At 48.8% G+C, this 19,222-nt stretch overlaps 1 protein-coding gene and 1 non-coding gene across 2 annotated transcripts in view; both read right to left on the bottom strand.

The window, feature by feature from the left end:
- The window catches only part of LOC135812004 (tuberin-like), a 39,169-nt gene that overhangs the window by 15,703 nt on the left and 4,244 nt on the right, over positions 1-19,222 (bottom strand). Inside the window, exons 2-25 of the mRNA XM_065325298.1 lie at positions 18,676-18,762; positions 17,830-17,940; positions 17,269-17,416; positions 16,592-16,637; positions 15,987-16,073; positions 15,401-15,449; positions 14,823-14,948; positions 12,956-13,029; positions 11,970-12,096; positions 11,291-11,467; positions 10,580-10,705; positions 9,741-9,844; positions 9,088-9,169; positions 8,598-8,756; positions 8,234-8,275; positions 7,963-8,028; positions 7,207-7,329; positions 6,366-6,472; positions 5,793-5,916; positions 3,202-3,324; positions 2,771-2,845; positions 2,234-2,284; positions 1,455-1,567; positions 532-614 (exon numbers count right to left, since the gene is read on the bottom strand). Coding sequence (XP_065181370.1) covers positions 532-614; positions 1,455-1,567; positions 2,234-2,284; positions 2,771-2,845; positions 3,202-3,324; positions 5,793-5,916; positions 6,366-6,472; positions 7,207-7,329; positions 7,963-8,028; positions 8,234-8,275; positions 8,598-8,756; positions 9,088-9,169; positions 9,741-9,844; positions 10,580-10,705; positions 11,291-11,467; positions 11,970-12,096; positions 12,956-13,029; positions 14,823-14,948; positions 15,401-15,449; positions 15,987-16,073; positions 16,592-16,637; positions 17,269-17,416; positions 17,830-17,940; positions 18,676-18,762 — 2,410 coding nt within the window. The remainder of the gene's footprint in view (positions 1-531; positions 615-1,454; positions 1,568-2,233; positions 2,285-2,770; positions 2,846-3,201; positions 3,325-5,792; positions 5,917-6,365; positions 6,473-7,206; positions 7,330-7,962; positions 8,029-8,233; positions 8,276-8,597; positions 8,757-9,087; positions 9,170-9,740; positions 9,845-10,579; positions 10,706-11,290; positions 11,468-11,969; positions 12,097-12,955; positions 13,030-14,822; positions 14,949-15,400; positions 15,450-15,986; positions 16,074-16,591; positions 16,638-17,268; positions 17,417-17,829; positions 17,941-18,675; positions 18,763-19,222) is intronic.
- Trnay-gua (transfer RNA tyrosine (anticodon GUA)) lies at positions 13,896-13,994 on the bottom strand. The gene is made up of 2 exons: positions 13,958-13,994; positions 13,896-13,931 (listed from the first exon to the last, which is right to left on the bottom strand). It is a non-coding gene; the product is annotated as a tRNA-Tyr (tRNA).

Here is a 19,222-nt window from a genome sequence, read left to right as displayed (position 1 = left end):
CGTAGCTAACGGGAGGCATGCGTCAATTCCCCGCCATTAGGTTTTGCGGGGCAAGTCCACTACAACCGTGCACACCTTGATACCAACTCTGCATAAAAGGTCATGAACTTTGTGTGGTCATACATGTACTCATAAATGTACTATAGCGGGTTATACCTGCCAAGTACGGGATAACTTGCCCCGCAAAAAGGTGACGGCCATCTTAGACGCATACCTCCCATTAACAAACAAACCCTGCAAACCGTGGATCTGCTTGGCCCTATAACATGCACTACGTAATACAAAGTGTAGCATGCAGTCACTGTGTTACGTGTAGCATGCAGTCACTGTGTTCATGTTGGGTATTGATATTCACTGCTAAAACTGGAAACGTGTCGACCAGCAGACCAAAGCTCCCGATAAGTGCACGGCGACCACACCATAGCATGGCCAGTCCAGACACCGACACTCCCGAACTCGTCTTATGTATGAATGTGGCAAGTAGACTGTACTGCATTGTACTGCACTGTACTACACTGCACCAGTACTCACTGGAGAGAAGTTCTAGAACCGGTGCAGCTAGAGAAGGTGCAGCTGATACCAAAGTGAGACGATGTAACAGTGATTCCATACGCCTGCATAAGAACACATACACACACGTGCGCATACACATACACATGCACACACACATACACGTGCACACACACATACACACCCACACCAGCAGGTGTACAGACACAAGGACGGTACAGGCACATTAGCATCACAATGAGCTCAAGTACCGGACGTCGCAACAACAACAAAAGGGAGGAAGGACGGTATTTCAGACATAGCGCCAGCGTAACCCCTAATAGGCCATTCATACGACATGCAAATCTCCAATTGTACGCTTGTGCAAACGTGGACATGCGATTAGACTGATTCACATAATACATGCAAATCCTGCACGTGTGCCAGTCTAGCCACAGGGACCTTTCGAGAGTGCTGTTGGCTGGGGTTCACTCGTGGGCAGAGCACAACCATGCGCACAGCGTTCACGCCCACGTCAAACATACGTTGCTCGCTCATTCCCCACATTGAGTATAACACGTACAGGGAGACCACAACAAGTACAAGATGATGAATAATCGGTTGTAACTCCAAGTTTCACGCACGCCGGGATCATCAGACACCAGTGAACACCAGACAGCAGTGTTCGAGAGTGAAACCTTTCCAAGGCGACGACCACTCAAGGGACCTTACAGTCAGACCTCGCTTATCCGGTCCTGTTTTATCCGCATCCCTCACTATCCGGAAGAAAATAGTTGGTTACCGATTTACAGCATATGCCATGCATACATACAGTATGTGTGTTCGATTATCCGGTTCCCTCGCCTATCCGGATATTTTTGTGGAAAACGGATGTGTGCGGTTAAGCGAGGTCTGACTGTATAAATGCTCCTGTCCCTCTTCCAGTGTAACTGGTAACTACTTACAGCGTGATGACGCTCTGCATCTCCAGTATGGACAAGGACAGGGCCACGACGCACGCACGGCAGCTCTTACGGCCGGCCACCAAGCCATTCTCCAGTGACTGCACCAAGATCATCTGAGACCCATAGAAAAGAGACACACAAACACATGGACAAACACACACACACACACACACACACACACACACACACACACACACACACACACACACACACACACACACACACACACACACACACATATATACACACATTATTCATTAGGGTGAAGGAGCTGCAAAGGGCAAAATTCTGAAGAAAAAAATGGACTGTCACCACCAGGACTCGAGGTAGGGGACCCTCGCTTATGACCAGCGATGCTCTACCTCTAAGCTATGGTGTAGTCGTCATCCCAGCAGCGACCGTACCCTTTTCTTCAGACTTCAAAACCCACGCTTCCTGTGAATCCACACAGGTGGGTGGGAAATGCATTAAAAATTCCAATCATGGATGGTCTGTTGTACATCTGTACCAGCTCTACTTCACAGTCTGTTGTACATCTGTACCAGCTCTACTTCACAGTCTGTTGTACATCTGTACCAGCTCTACTTCACAGCAAACACATACAGAGAAAGGTTCCTGATTGAGGAAAACGGGTAACCTGACAGTCCACAAACGGAACGTAGTGCTTTACACCCCTGACCCCCGGGGTGCTGCAATACAACCCACAACACCCGGCATACAGTTTCTTCCCAGCACGGTCAAGAGTTATCAGCACGGCTAGTGCGGTGAGGACGACGTACCTGTGTGCTTTTGGTGAGTTTGCTGCAGTAGGGCACCAGAGCGGTCAGAACCTAGACGACAAGCAAAACAAAGGGACAGAACATCACGTCAGCAAGAACAGGAAACGGAGCAGATACAAGGAACGACACGAATCGAGCGCGAGATACTGGTGGCACATGAAAAGTGACTACTGTGTACACTGTCCATGCATTACGGTACTCGGCAAAGGAGTTGTGCGACAACTGCCAAATCTCAATGTGCACTGAAATTCACTCAAAACCATTTTCTCACTGCAAAAGATTAATTAAAACATTTGCTCTGTTACCCTGATCAGTACTGGATTCGGATAAAACAGCAAGAAACATAAATAAACGGACCTCGAGCGTTGGTGTATGTTTTTTTACACCATTCAGCGTGCACAATACAGCCCAGTACTAATAGTGCAAACAGCAGATGTGGCTAGTTAAAAAGAGAGCCGGGCAGTTACACCCACCATATGCAAGTCACAAAAACAAAAGCAAATATGAAGCTCTCAGTGTAGACAGACTCCTACTCACAGGGTATATTTGAATAGAGATATCCATTGCAGATATGGGCATGTCCTTCAACGAGCAACGGCGAGAGGATTTTGCCTGGATGCGACAACAGCAACACACGCCGAAAACAAAAGTCAATCCAATGCTTATTTGCTTTTAATGTTGAACGGTCTCTGCTGGGATGACAGCTACACCATAGCTCAGTGGTTAGAGCATCGCTGGCCTCAAGTGAATGTCCCTGGTTTGAGTCCTGGTGGCGATAGCCAAATGTTTTCTTCAGATTTTTCCCATTTGCATGTTTCTCTCAAGCCAATGAATATTCAATGCTCATTTAATAATACATTCACAACAAGACAAGCTCCCGTTCTTGAGAACAAATATCAACGGTCCCTTGGTGTACGAGCTTGATGTTCGACTGTAGATAATATTGTACTAAATGAGCGGCGACTCACCAGCTCGCACAGCTGTCTTCCCAGGTTGTTCAGGTCACAGTCGGTGGACAGGATGAGCAGGCGGTGATGCAGTAGCCGAGACAGCTGCCTCAGAACCACGTCCACAACACTGTACTGCTTCTCCTGAACAAGACAAAGACAGAGAGAGCGAGAGAGAGGATCAAGACGAAAAAAGACCATGATTACAATACAGTAAAACCTGTAACTAAAGACCACCGTGACTAGCGACCAGCCTGGTACTAAAGACCACCGTGACTAGCGACCAGCCTGGTACTAGAGACCACCGTGACTAGCGACCAGCCTGGTACTACAGACCACCGTGACTAGCGACCAGCCTGGTACTAAAGACCACCGTGACTAGCGACCAGCCTGGTACTACAGACCACCGTGACTAGCGACCAGCCTGGTACTACAGACCACCGTGACTAGCGACCAGCCCGGTACTACAGACCACCGTGACTAGCGACCAGCCCGGTACTACAGACCACCGTGACTAGCGACCAGCCTGGTACTACAGACCACCGTGACTAGCGACCAGCCCGGTACTACAGACCACCGTGACTAGCGACCAGCCCGGTACTACAGACCACCGTGACTAGCGACCAGCCTGGTACTACAGACCACCGTGACTAGCGACCAGCCTGGTACTACAGACCACCGTGACTAGCGACCAGCCCGGTACTACAGACCACCGTGACTAGCGACCAGCCTGGTACTACAGACCACCGTGACTAGCGACCAGCCTGGTACTACAGACCACCGTGACTAGCGACCAGCCTGGTACTACAGACCACCGTGACTAGCGACCAGCCTGGTACTACAGACCACCGTGACTAGCGACCAGCCTGGTACTACAGACCACCGTGACTAGCGACCAGCCTGGTACTACAGACCACCGTGACTAGCGACCAGCCTGGTACTACAGACCACCGTGACTAGCGACCAGCCTGGTACTACAGACCACCGTGACTAGCGACCAGGCTGGTACTACAGACCACCGTGACTAGCGACCAGGCTGGTACTACAGACCACCGTGACTAGCGACCAGGCTGGTACTACAGACCACCGTGACTAGCAACCAGCCTGGTACTACAGACCACCGTGACTAGCGACCAGGCTGGTACTACAGACCACCGTGACTAGCGACCAGGCTGGTACTACAGACCACCGTGACTAGCGACCAGCCTGGTACTACAGACCACCGTGACTAGCGACCAGCCTGGTACTACAGACCACCGTGACTAGCGACCAGCCTGGTACTACAGACCACCGTGACTAGCGACCAGGCTGGTACTACAGACCACCGTGACTAGCGACCAGCCTGGTACTACAGACCACCGTGACTAGCGACCAGCCTGGTACTACAGACCACCGTGACTAGCGACCAGCCTGGTACTACAGACCACCGTGACTAGCGACCAGGCTGGTACTACAGACCACCGTGACTAGCGACCAGCCTGGTACTACAGACCACCGTGACTAGCGACCAGCCTGGTACTACAGACCACCGTGACTAGCGACCAGCCTGGTACTACAGACCACCGTGACTAGTGACCAGCCTGGTACTACAGACCACCGTGACTAGCGACCAGCCTGGTACTACAGACCACCGTGACTAGTGACCAGCCTGGTACTACAGACCACCGTGACTAGCGACCAGCCTGGTACTACAGACCACCGTGACTAGCGACCAGCCTGGTACTACAGACCACCGTGACTAGCGACCAGCCTGGTACTACAGACCACCGTGACTAGCGACCAGCCTGGTACTACAGACCACCGTGACTAGTGACCAGCCTGGTACTACAGACCACCGTGACTAGCGACCAGCCTGGTACTACAGACCACCGTGACTAGCGACCAGCCTGGTACTACAGACCACCGTGACTAGCGACCAGCCTGGTACTACAGACCACCGTGACTAGTGACCAGCCTGGTACTACAGACCACCGTGACTAGTGACCAGCCTGGTACTACAGACCACCGTGACTAGCGACCAGCCTGGTACTACAGACCACCGTGACTAGCGACCAGCCTGGTACTACAGACCACCGTGACTAGCGACCAGCCTGGTACTACAGACCACCGTGACTAGTGACCAGCCTGGTACTACAGACCACCGTGACTAGCGACCAGCCTGGTACTACAGACCACCGTGACTAGTGACCAGCCTGGTACTACAGACCACCGTGACTAGCGACCAGCCTGGTACTACAGACCACCGTGACTAGTGACCAGCCTGGTACTACAGACCACCGTGACTAGCGACCAGCCTGGTACTACAGACCACCGTGACTAGCGACCAGCCTGGTACTACAGACCACCGTGACTAGCGACCAGCCTGGTACTACAGACCACTTCGCCAGGCATGGACGGTCTCACATTCATATATGTTTGTGCGATGAAAACCTCTAACTAAGGACCACCTGCCACTAAAGACCGCTTTCTCTGGCACCAAGGGGTGGTCGTTAGTCACAGGTTTTACTGTACTTAGCAAGTGTAAGTGTAAGGAGACAACCTGTACAGAAGGACCACAATTCGCAGGTCCCCTGAGCGGTCATCTTAGACAGGTTTCATTGTAGCTAGCTTACCTGCTCCAGGCACACTTCAATCAGATGCATGACGTCGGCAAAGTGCAGGGTGCTGTGCACGACCGGCACTATGGGCAGGGGATCTCCCTCGCCGCTGAACGTGTCCGCCACCTGCAGTAGATCCCTGAACACAAGTAAACACACAGAACATGCCGCGCGTACTAAAGCCGGGCGTATTCCTGTAGAAGCCGATGCCAGTGCCAGGCTTCTATTCAAGTCAGGCTTCTACTCGAGCCAGGTATTTCTATGCATGTCAACACTAAAACCAGGCTTATGTGCCACCAGTGCATCTTGAAAAACAGGCTTGTACTCAAAAAAGGATTCTATACGAGACAGGCTTTAGTACAAGACACTACAGTAACGTATTTTCCGGCGTACAAGCCGTACGGGAGTACAAGCTGCACCCAGATTTTTAGTGATGAAATACAGACATCTACCCTGTTCAGTACCGTTAATTTGACCATCGTAATATAAGCCACATCGACTTTTTGAGAGTGTATTACCGGTGTAGTGTGCATCCCAGGGGAAATGCGTTGACAAAGTCATCGAGGAGCAAACCAGCAAAACCCATACCTTCCATCGCAGTAGATGAAGTCACTGAATTCGGTGGTGTCCTCGCCGCTTTGTAGACCCAGTCTCAATTGGCTGTTAGCCCGCAGTGACATAAGACAGTCGAATACCTATGAGAGAGAGAGAGAGAGAGAGAGAGAGAGAGAGAGAGAGAGAGAGAGAGAGAGAGAGAGAGAGAGTGAGAGAGACAGAGAGAGAGAGATGAGAGAGACAGAGAGAGAGAGAGAGAGAGAGAGAGAGAGAGAGAGAGAGAGAGAGAGAGAGAGAGAGAGAGAGAGAGAGAGAGAGAGAGAGAGAGAGAGAGAGAGAGAGAGAGAGAGAGAGAGAGAGAGAGGGGGAGGAAGGGAGGGAGGGAAGAAGGGAGGGAGGAAGGGACCAACACACAGACAGACAGAGCCATTGCCACAGTATCAAAATCATTCGGCCACACAATGACTTGACTGTGTTGAAAATCGAAATATACCCAGTCAGGCAGTAGATAAAGAGCACAACAATGAGTAAAACAAACAAACGTGAATGCGTGAGTCTGCACACCTGTGTATACTGTACTTTCATCCCCCCCACAGACATACGGACAGACTCAAACATGCCCTGATAGCGAACAGCCTTGTTAGACATAGCAACTTGTGCTGGGACTACACCATTCAACAGCGTGCAAGGCTGGTGGTGAACTGACCGCCATTAATTTTAGCCTGGTATCCACCACACAGCTGTTTGAAGTGGCTTTTCTGGCCAGTGCATCCCTATTTTTCATTTTTTCGGACAGACAGACACACACACGGACACACACACACACACACACGCACGCACGCACGCACGCACACACACACACACGGTCACTTACAGCAATCTTCAGCTGTGCAGCCACGTGAGAACTGTACCCGAGTTCGTACTGTTTCTTCATGTGCGTCAACAGCAGCTGGAAGACGTAGCTGACATGGGCAGTTGGTAAATGAAACAACTTGTACTGGACAACACAACAGAACAACAGAGAAGAACACAAGGTTGAGAAGTCGGTGTGGATAATACTACCATGGTCAAATGAACCGTGAAGTACCGGGTAGTTGTCTGTATTTCGTGATGAAAAAATCTGTTGAACTCGGATGGTGAGCCAATTTAATTATGGTAACAAAGAAGAACGACAAAAGCACTCGCTGACGGTATTATAATCTGGTTCTGTTGGTGGACAGTTGGTCATAACTCGTAACATTTTGTCCTGCTCCTTTTTTACCAAAAAAATCTGCGCGCAGTGTATACTCAAGTGCGGCTTATACTGTGGAAATATGGTACTCAACAACAAGATCAGTTACAATCATACTGTTGCATGATGATGCAAGTACACGGGGCCCATGTCGCTTGCTTCGTTCACAAGAAGCCAGTTACGAGGCCTTTACCTCTCACCGAGGTCTGGCATCAAATCCCAGATGGGTAAATGGGTCTATGAGTCAGATGAGTCGGATGAGTCGTACTATGCAATGGATAGTCATCATCATTCTTATTCACAGGAATCAAACTCCTGGACCGGTCCCATGACAATAGACCACAGCACAATAGATGGTGAAAAGCTCAGAAATCTCGATGATCGAAGCAAATGACTAACTTTGAAAATGGAGACAAGACCGGTTACAGCAACCGTGGCATCTCGCAGAGTATCCTCTTCTTCGGCCTGACAGCACACAGAACAAAGAGAGACACCGGATATTCAGTTCTTCTTATCGATCTTAGTGTAAAAGGTCACGAGCAAAACAGCAAATACAAACATATGTGCACACATACACATGCACACGCACGCACACGCACACACACACACACAGACACAGACACGTGCACATGCGCGCACACTCACACATATACACACACCCCTTTAATACCTCGGTTATATTCGCCGGAACGTCGAGACTACGACTTGCAACCTAAGCAATAAAACACACACACACACACACACACACACACAGTGGAAAGAAGCCCAACAATCAAGGAGGGGAAGAGTGGAGAGGAAAGAGATCGAGAGAAAGGATCAAATAGGAAATGCAGTGGGTGAATACAGAAAAAAAGAATCAGCCCAACAAAAGGGAAAACAACTCCTGGTAACACATAATGCACTTTCCCGCACAAATATTTCGTATAGATGCCTGTTTCGGATACAGGACCAAATTTCAAGACATCATTCGCACATAAGCCAGAGCAGGACAATTCAAGTCCTTCCCACCGTGTAGGGCCCAGGCTGGCTCTCACCTTGTAGATGATGTAAACGATCTTTTCAAAGTGCTGCACGTCGCTGCACTGCTGGGCGAGACTGACCAGGTGCTGCGTCACGGCTGTGCGCACGGCAACCAGCGGCTCACGGTGGACGGCACGCATATGATACAGGACAATCTGATCCAGCATCTCATGCTGCAAACATAGACAAACACAAAACAGGCGAAAAGTGAAGAAAGGGGTCACAGATAGTTTCTTCAGCAGCATTAAACAATAACAGAAGAAACTAAGATACTGCTCTGCCTAGTGAGTGATATGAAAGATTTATAGAAGAGACCCATCAATTTATCAATCCCTTATTTTCCCCAAGGTGATTGTAGCTCCATACCTCGCTGAACAACAGCAACAGCAGCAACGCAGAAACACTGGCAGCAACAGCAGCAGCAACGCAGAAACACTGGCAGCAATGGCCACAACAGAGCAGCAACACCAGGAGAAGCAGCAGAAGAGCATCTACTTGACTCACCGGGTACATGAAACACCAGGCATTGACCATGTCAAACACAACGTCCAGTACATATATGCGTACCGACTGACGTGTTTCACTCCTACAACACACACAAACACAGACACAGACACACACACACACACAGACAAACACAAACACACACACAGACAAACACAGACACGCGGCACAAACACATACACAGCAAAACAAATCAAATGTCACAAGGGAGTAGGCAAAGACAGGAGATACATGTAACAAACACAGGCAAGCTAGCATCAGAGACAAGAAATAATGCACATGCGTCAAATCTGGAACAGAGAAATCAGTGTGCGCATCACAAATATACATGTAACACAATTATGTGCAGCACTACTACACACAAAAAGCACAACGGAGGTTTGTTTACAGAGTGTGTTGCAAATACGGGCTTCTCGCACAGTGCACTCATCAGGACACTTGACTTGGCAACAAGTCAAATGCATTGTGCAAGAAACTTGGAGTTACGACATACTCTGTAAATCTCCTTCACAAATTCTGTGTGTACATATAACACAATGCAGGTACTACTGCATTCTTTGAATATCAGTATCAGCTGCTCAGAGGCAATGGGCAATGGTGCAGCCCCCTCTCTCTGTGGTGCGAGACCCTCGAATTTCTGAAACATCACTTACTTGTAGAACTTCTCAATGAGCTGGTTGAGCTTCTCCACCCAGCAAGACTCTGCCGGGTGAATGAAGGATATACGGAACTTTATGATCAGTTCAGTTGATGTTGGCTACAGAAAACAACGTCAACAACAACAACGACGACGACGACAACAACAACAACAACACCAACAACAACAACAACTATCTCTTATTGGCGATGGTGCCATCGTGAGAATAAAGAATTCAAACAACAACAACAACAACAACAACAACAACAACAACAACAACAACAACAACAACAACAACAACTATCTCTTATTGGCGATGGTGCTATCGTGAGAATAAAGAATTCAAACAACAACAACAACAACAACAACAACAACAACAACAGCATCAGCACCATCACTACCATCACCAGCAGTACCAACAAAACAAAACAAGCCGCAACAGCAGCAACAGCTACATGAACAACAACAGTAGTGTAGACTACATCACAACAGTGACAACTAACAGCCAACAACCATCAGCAGAAACTAGAGCAGAAACAGGGACAACATATAGCACATCAAGCAGCAGTAACAGATCGAGCAGCAGTAGCGTCGCCAGAAGCACCACAAGCAGTAGCAGCAGCAGTAGCACCAGCAGTAGTAGCAGCAGCGACAGCACCACCACCACAAGCAGCAGCAGGAAAAGCAGCAGCAGCAGTGCCACCAGAAGCACCACAAGCAGCAGCAGCAGTAGCAGCAGCAGCTGTAGCAGCAGTGCCACCAGAAGCACCACAATCAGCAGCAGCAGCAGCAGTGCCACCAGAAGCAGCAGCAGCAGCAGCAGCAGCAGGGGAGAGAGGGCTGGCCACCACTCACACTTCGGACGCCGACCCACTTCTCCAGTAAGTTGAAGAACATATCCGGCTTAGCCGCTAACGTGCCTGCATCGTACAGCTTCTCCATTGTGGTGAGAGTGTCGTTGATTTTGTCACGGATGGCAAACTACAGGACGGGACGGGCAGCAGAGAACAAGAGTGCAGTGCAGGACAGGACAGAGAACACAGGCAAGTGAGAAATACAGCAGTCTACAGACGGGGAGCAGTGCCATAACATTACTGATCCTATGACCAGTATTCTCGTGGAGCAGCTGATGGAACAAAAATCCACAAAATCAATATAAGGAGCATTACAACAACACTGCAGTAAAACCCGTCAAGGCGACCACTCTGATAAGGCGACCACCATGTCCCAGAGTAACACAACAACCAGGACCAAGGGATGTCATTTCCAGTCAAATGACCCTGGACAAGGAGACCACCAGTACACGGGGACCACATTTGTAAGCTTTTTTATCCTTCCTTCTTCTCTTTTCTTTATTCCTTTTCTCTTCTTTTCTTGCCATGGTTGGCTATCACCCCTCTCTCGCACTTTGTGTGCCAATCGGTCATGGACCACGAGTTGAGTGTAATAAATAAATAAATAAAATAAAGGTCCCTTGAGCGGTTGGCTTAGACAGGGTTTGCCGTATTCCCATTGCACTGAGCGTCTGAAAGAACAAAAGCACGACGGTGCAGTGACAGAGCTTACCACACGCGTTTGCTCCGTTTGGCTGTTGAAGCCGGGTGTTTGCCGAGAGATGATCTCCAGGACGTCGATAACGTAGCCCCACATGTTCTGCTGCAGTCTCGTGCCGTACTTCTTCACCAGACGGTTCATGGACAGCGCGAGCTCATATGCCACCGGGGCACACACGCACTCCAGTGCCTGGGAGAAGAAGAAAACAGCAGACCAAAGAAATAATGAGGAGTGTAGGTTTCACTCCGGGCTTCCCGTTCCACAATCCATTCGCCCCTGGAGGCAGTGGGGACCTAGTGGTGATACATGCACTCTCGTATCACATCGCTGGTCTGGGTCGCATTCGCAACCAGCAGGCCGTGTCAAGAGCCGGAATGCAAAAAAACCCTAAAATCCATGTCATCACTTTTCGGATAATGGGCAAAAGAGGATTCATCTTATGTGCGGTTTGTGTCTAATTTTTGACCCCACCAGTCAAAGTGACTGGCATGTACGCTGGTATGCGCCTGATACGCTCTGAAAAAAAAACCAACATGTTGGAATTTCCATTTCGGCATGTTCCCATACGCATGACGCCCCAAGAGCCAGCAATATACACACAAACGCGTGGTTTCACATGTACACGTGCCAGTTGTGAACACAGCTCCAGCTCATTTTACTACCACAGACAGTACCAGAAGCACATCTGTACCTTGACGAATGATGGAAGAACCGTGGCAAACGATCGCTGCAGGCTGGGTACGTGCTTGGAGCCCCAGAGCGACATACTGAGAAAGAAGATAGCACCGCGTATGACACCTGGTTTGTTGTAGTTCTCCCTGCAAACGCACGCACACACACGTACACACACACATACACACACACACACACACACAAACACGCACACACATAGACACCCACGACACACCCACACACTGTTTTGCTTTCTACGTTTACGTTCCAAGTCGCCCGCATAAGCATACTTTGCCAGGCATACCGGGAGGGGTTGGACTGTTCGCTATAAAGGGTCAATTTTGTACGGGTTCAAACAGGGACGTGGACAACGGTTCGCTATATCACGAAAATCGCTGTATGCGAGTTCGCTATAAGTGGAGTCGACTGTATACAGGCCGTTGAACAGTTGATTGCAGCCATCAAAACGTATGTGAGTCACAGTAACTGACATTCGAAAGTAAACAGGCTCTTGACTGTAGATCTAGATAGTAGATATGCACAAAGAGCACCCAATACCATTATCAGGATACAAGGATATGTCATCCATTATTAGTTGAGAAACTCCACATTTTCGATCAGAAGAAACTCGGTGGAGAATGGATATTTTCATCTAGCACCAAAGGTTGTCAAGACAACCACACCGACACACTGACTAGTAAACAGTGCACAATGCTTGCCTGGTGCATTTCCTCTGTTCTAGGACTGTCTCAAATACTAGTGATTCCAGTGACCCAGCGTAGCAAACTGACAGACACGCTAGCACCAGCACCAGGAGCACCAGCAGCCACAGCACCAGTGACACCAGCAGGAGAGGCACCACTACCAGCAGCAGCAGCAGCAGCAGCAGCAGAGGCAGCACCACCATCACCATCACCATCACCATCACCACCAGCAGCAGCAGCAGCAGCAGAGGCAGCACAATCCTCATGGGCATAGAACAGAAGACGGCAGCAGACAACTTACTGGCAGCTGAGCAAGTAGCAGAGCTTTTCTACACCTGCATGTCCCATGTGAGTACCGAGAAGCTTGCGAATTAACTATGCACACAAACACATGTGCACCAATGGTGCGCCCGCACACGCACACCCCCCCCCCCCCCACACGCACACACGAGTATGCACACATGTGAGAATTTACAATGTTGGATGCATGTCCGTACAAACAAGTGTGACAGGAACACCAACATTGGGAATCTAAGAACAATAGTGTGAGAACAGGCCAGGTTGTAAGAAATTGCCCGAGATGAGGGCATGGTCTGAGAATCCCCAGTGACAACGTTGTGTAGATTTATCCACACACAAAGATTTCTCCATGGCCCCACAGAGCATGTTCCTTTAGAAGTCATGTGAATACAGTGATTACGTCATCATTTGAGTTCTTCTGTGAAAAGTGACATGACACACAGGAGCTCTCCACTCCATACAAAGCATATACAATAATGTCATTACATTATATCTGTAAGAACAAAAGAGGACCAAAGAGCTGCAAGTTACGCTACGATATCCACTAACACCATCAGTTTCTTTACAATCAGCTCATGCGATAACATTGCTTTGGCCCTCTTTTCTTCTTATTAATTATTCCTTGGCTCTCCGCCCGAGTCTAACCATTACATCCGTCATCATCATTTCATGTGTGTTTGTATTGAGTGGCACCACACGTATGGGCTCGCTACCCCATACAATAGTGGCATTCGCACAACCTCTAAAAGCCAGGGAACCCCACAGGAAATTGAGGACACGCCAATTCTAAAGCAACTCTCATTGCCCAACTCATACAAAAGGGAAGGAAGCGAAAAAAAATACAAACAGAGTGATGAGCATGACCACAGCTTTATCAAGTTCTTTCTCGCACAAAGTTCCCAAGCACGCACAGAAAAAGCTGCGAAAAAGTTGCAAAAAAATCCTTCGAGCCGGATTTGAACCAGCGACCTAAAGATGACTGCACATCACAGTGATGTACACACTACAGTCTTCCGCTCTACCAACTGAGCTATCGAAGGCCACAGATTCAGGAAGACTCCAGCAGGCTTTTCTTGCTTTACCAGAAGACCACAATTTTAGTCCATATTTGCTTCTGTCTTCTTTTCCTTTTCTTTTTGACTTCTTACTCTTTTCCATGTTAGCCATGGTTGGCAATAAAAACCCTACAATCGCCACGCAAAGTGGTCATTAGCTACCCCAGCCATGTATTGCTTGGAATAAAATAATAATAAAATAAATATGACCAGTACCCACGACCGGTTTAGTATCGACAAGAGTTCCACGGCGAAGTTTTTGTTCGGGTCATCATGAATCATCAAAAAAAGACTGTCATACTGTAGGCTCAGTGCCAAATCACCGTATCACGATATCACGATGGTGACAACAACAGGAGATTCGCTTGCCACGGCAGACATACCGACTGATAGACATACCGATTGACATACAGCCGAGCACAGAACGGGGTGAAAATCGGCAGGATCGATCAACAAGAGCAGTACATGATACAGTGTAGTACAGTTGCGCTCACTGAAATCCGACCCAAAGTGCAAAGCTGGCGCCCTGGACCAGTTCCGATTACATCATTGTATGTGTACATGTGTACGCCCAGCCGTATTCATTCCATTTCCAGGGCGTCAAGGGCCGAGGAAGTTGAGGGCGCCAGCTGTGAACGTATGGTCGGATTTCAGTGAGCGCAACTGTACTAGTAACAAGGGCTGGACTGGCATTGATGTGTAGACACACAGACACACACCGACTGTCAGAAAACAGCACACACACACACACGCACACGCACGTAGATGCACGTGCATGCAGCACCACGCCACGCGGGCAGTTCATGCGCCTACCTCCCAGCTAGGGGTGCAGAACTGCTCCTGGTTGACGGTATGACACAGGGCCAGTACAAAGAACTCGAGACTCTCGCAACGCAGAGAGCAGCCACGCAGGATGCGATCCAGCAATTTGATACACGCCTTACATCAGAAAATAACAACACGCACAGCAGAATTTGTGTTAGTTGGAGGCAGAGAAATAGGGCGACCGGCAAGTGAGAAGCAACTTTCCACTACATGTAATTTAAAAAAAGAGAATAAAGAAAGAGAAGATCAACACCTTGCAGTGCCTCAGTTGGTCGCATTAGAGATACCTTGCTGAGTGTTTGTGTTGGCCAGTTCCAAACCTTGGTTTAGGAATTTCATTTTCATTCACATCGGTACTGGGTTCTGCCTCAATTTCCGCGCTGTCTGAAGCAGTGCGTACAGGACAAAATAGAACTGACCGCGGAACGAGGACCAACACACAGAGACACGAGTGTCGTTCCCCAAACACACAGACACGAGTGTCGTTCCCCAAACACACAGAGACACGAGTGTCGTTCCCCAAACACACAATCTTCAATGCGCACCAGGAAGGAGATGCAACTTACATCTGGGTAGTCGACACAACGCTCCTGGTGGCACACAATGGCACACGTTCTGCGAGACGGAGGAATGCACACGCATACAGAAACACGCACAAACTGTACTGCACTTGCTCACTGCCAAAACTGGTCACGTAGGTCTCTCCCCCCCCCCCCCCCCCCTCCCCCAACTCCCCAGGAGAAGGGGAGACTGACTCAACAGGAATCTTGGAAAGATGACTCAATTGGCTATTGAACAACGGCCGACACCCCCTGAAATCACTATGGGTGGACTTGGAAATGATCCCACTTATGGGCTCACCACACCTCAGTAAGTGGGTGAGGACAAGGTGCAGAAAAGTATTGACGGCATCATGGTATCCGTCCTGGGATCCAACTACAGTTACTCCTGCCCCCAGTGAAGGTAATACTTGCTACTAGTGTGGGTGGCTAAATTAGAGTGGGTCTGATATAAGTATCACTAGCACCAGTGATTACACAGGAGTTCATCTAGCCAGAAGCAGTCCATGATTAACAGGTGCACACACAGGTACACACACACACACACGTGCACACACACGCACACACACACACACACACTGAGTAACCATACTTGACAAGCTCGTGACGAGTGTTGTCGCTGAGAAACGCAGCATTGTACTGCACGACCATGACCAACACATCGAGTAGCTTCAATAGTCTGCAGGACAACAGGAGAACAAAATGAGGGATAGAGCAAAGACGGATGACAATGTGCCGTTCAGAAATCCAAACAATACGTCCCCACATTGCATACAGAGCAGTATTGCAGGGGGAAAGAAATGGCTTTTTGTCTCCAGGCCCAAGGGAAATCACAACGGCTACCAAGACCAAGAATGACCCAACAGTTGTGGGATAGGTGCGGGGATAATGTTGTCTACCCGGTAGAAGCAGCCGGAGCTTGTTCTTGCTACACTTCAGAAAGTCACTGGTTCATAGAGATTGGGGACTCCTCTGTACAGTGATATGATATATAATTACCAGTACAGTGGTGTTGGCTGTGGAGTGAAGGGAGTTGATGGTAAGCATGGGGCATATAGAGCGAGAGTGGCTCAGAGCGAGCGTGACTCAGAGCAAGAGAGATTTGTGACGAAACAAATCAAAAAAAGGGCGCACGTCCACACCTGAAAACAAGGCAGGCTGCACGCTCTCTCCGTTTTAAAGGCATGGACAACTTACTGCTCATGTTCGCGCAGTGTGGGTAGACTTGTGCGAATGAAATGATCTGCAGAAACAAATAACGGCGTGTAGGGAGCAAGAACAGCGGCATAAGAAAATTAGAAAAAAACCCAAAATCCAAATCTGACTCATAAGGGAGTTTCCGCAACATAAATTGCGCGCACGTGGGACGTCCATTCCGGCGAGGCAAGCATGCGTGGTGAAGAAAGTTTTGCGAAATGTGAAGTAGACATGGACTCCGCAGGAACAAAGTCCTTGAGTAGTTCATGCCACGTATTTCGTTCCGTGAGACCTCCCACATGATAAACATAAACAGCATCCACACAGCTTACCGTATGTCAGCGCCTTTAAAGCCATGGCCTTATATTCGAAACACCGCTGCTTTCCTAGCTATTTTAGATGCAAAATGACTCACCCACTACGCCATGCCATGAAAGTCAAGTCCACATAGAAATTTAAATCGAAATCCACCTGTTCAACCTTCCTGCTGGGCTGAGAGTTTGTTAGCACAGTACTAATTCCTTCATTTTTACAAAACATACCTCAGATATAATTTCATTTATGAGGCCCATGGCTTTATAACTGAGACTGGCTTCATAATCGAATATACCTCCATGGCTTTAAAGGTGCGGACATACGGTATGACATTGGCGCTGTAGAGCACAGAACCCACTCACCAAGGTCTCGTTGAATGAACGTGATGGAGCGGCCTTCATTCGTTATGCAGCTCAGCAGTAGCATGCGCTCCACAAAGTCTTCCGACAAGTGCTCCGGCTGCGTGACGACATCGAACAGCTTCAAATTGCACGGACCGAGTCGATCCACCTGTGAGACAAAAAAAAGGTACAGCAGAGAAAAAGGGGACGGTGGGGTGAGGGCTTCGAGCTTGGGTTCAGGATAGACAAAGAGACTAGTCAACAGTGAGGTGAAGAGGCTCATCGTTTACACTGCTGGAAGGTGAGAGAACTGCAGTATCCGCACTCAGTAGAACCTTGACAACATCACCAACCAAGTCATTGACCCAGTGCGCATTGCCAAATACGAAATGTATGAGCAACAACTTGTGAGTACGCCGGGATCAGGAATGCATTGTTCAACACCCGAGGCGACGATGCCCAGGTGGCTTTGAAGGGTGTTTATGGTACAAATTACGTCATTGTGCAATGCACACCATCAATGCACACCATCAAGACACACGCAAACTGGTGGCAACAACCACGGCATTTCAAGTCACCTACCTGTCCTTTGGCAAGGAAAGAGAGAAACGTCAGCGCTTGCTGTCGGACTTCAGCAGTCTGCTGAGGCTCCAGCAGATCATTGACCTCCATCCACACAGCCTCCACCATGAACTTTCAAACAGGATACAAGGACAACAAGAAAATAACTCAAAAGGGATCCGACGATTCGTTTCATGTACTTCAAGTAATTGTGTTGATGCTTCACAAATGTGTTATTTTTCCCATACAAGAGGCTCAAGAAAGGGGGGCCCAAAATCTGACTCCCAATATGAAGTGATGGCAGGAGTGGAGGAGCTGAGAGAGGACACGATGCAGAGGATCGCAATCTTGTCCAATATACACGTGATTGATGGTCACTGAGACCCACTGGAACTCATATAAACGCCGTTATAAACAAGCAGCATCAGAATGTGACACTTGACTCAAAAGCAGAGTCAAGACACATGCAAGATCGAAAAGACTACTATTGCCATACACATTGAAATCCGATGGGATGACCAAGGTCTGAACCCTTACTGCTTTTAGCGCATATACACACACTGTAGTTCATGTTTACACTGCAAAAATAACCGGCAGTACTCACGGCTGCAAGGCCAGCACCCCGTGGCTACTAGGTTTCTTTTAAAACGGATTTCAATGTCCACAACCATAGTACGGTGCTGCTCAATGAAATCCAGTAGTCGCTCAAGCTTGCGCCTTGCAACACTTCGCAGCCCAGTGTCCGCAGGTCCATGGCTGCGCAACGCCCGGCGCGTACTTGAGTGACTCGACTGGATTTCATTGAGCAGTGCTGTACATGCATTGGAGGTACTGACGGCAGTGTTCCACCACCACCACCACACTCACCTCCTCAAAGTGTTGGTTGGATACGACATCTTCCAAGTCCTTCAGGAGACGCAGTCGACTCTCTTGCGGTGCTCCACAGCCGATCGACTTTGTACAAACAAGGCCAGCAGCAACAGCAACAATAAGTCCACAAGAAAAACCAAAGCGACAACAACGGCAGCAGCAGCAACAGCCATAAGGTATAACACAACAAAACATTGTAAACTAGAGAGGAATAGTGCGGTGCTCGTACGTGCAGTCATCAGAGACTATCTCCACAGTCACCACCGTGACAGCGGACAGAGAAGCAGGGACACGTTTCCACAACGAACAGTTCATTTGACGTTCCTCTGTGGAACTGCCATCACTAACTGACTCTCAAAGCAAAGGAAACACACAGAAAGACAGATTATGAGACTCTAACTTTTCAGCAACATATTTAGAGGGTAGCAGTGGAAAGCGGGATGCTAAGATTAGTATAGACTTAGATTACAGAGACGATAACATTTGCGCAAAGGCGTGGACATGTACAGTAAGACCTCGCTTATCCGGTCCTCTTTTATCCGGA

Source organism: Sycon ciliatum, chromosome 3 (assembly GCF_964019385.1).
Source record: "Sycon ciliatum chromosome 3, ocSycCili1.1, whole genome shotgun sequence".
In the NCBI taxonomy this organism is placed as follows: Eukaryota; Metazoa; Porifera; class Calcarea; order Leucosolenida; family Sycettidae; genus Sycon; species Sycon ciliatum.
This window is presented reverse-complemented; position numbering and strand designations above follow the sequence as displayed.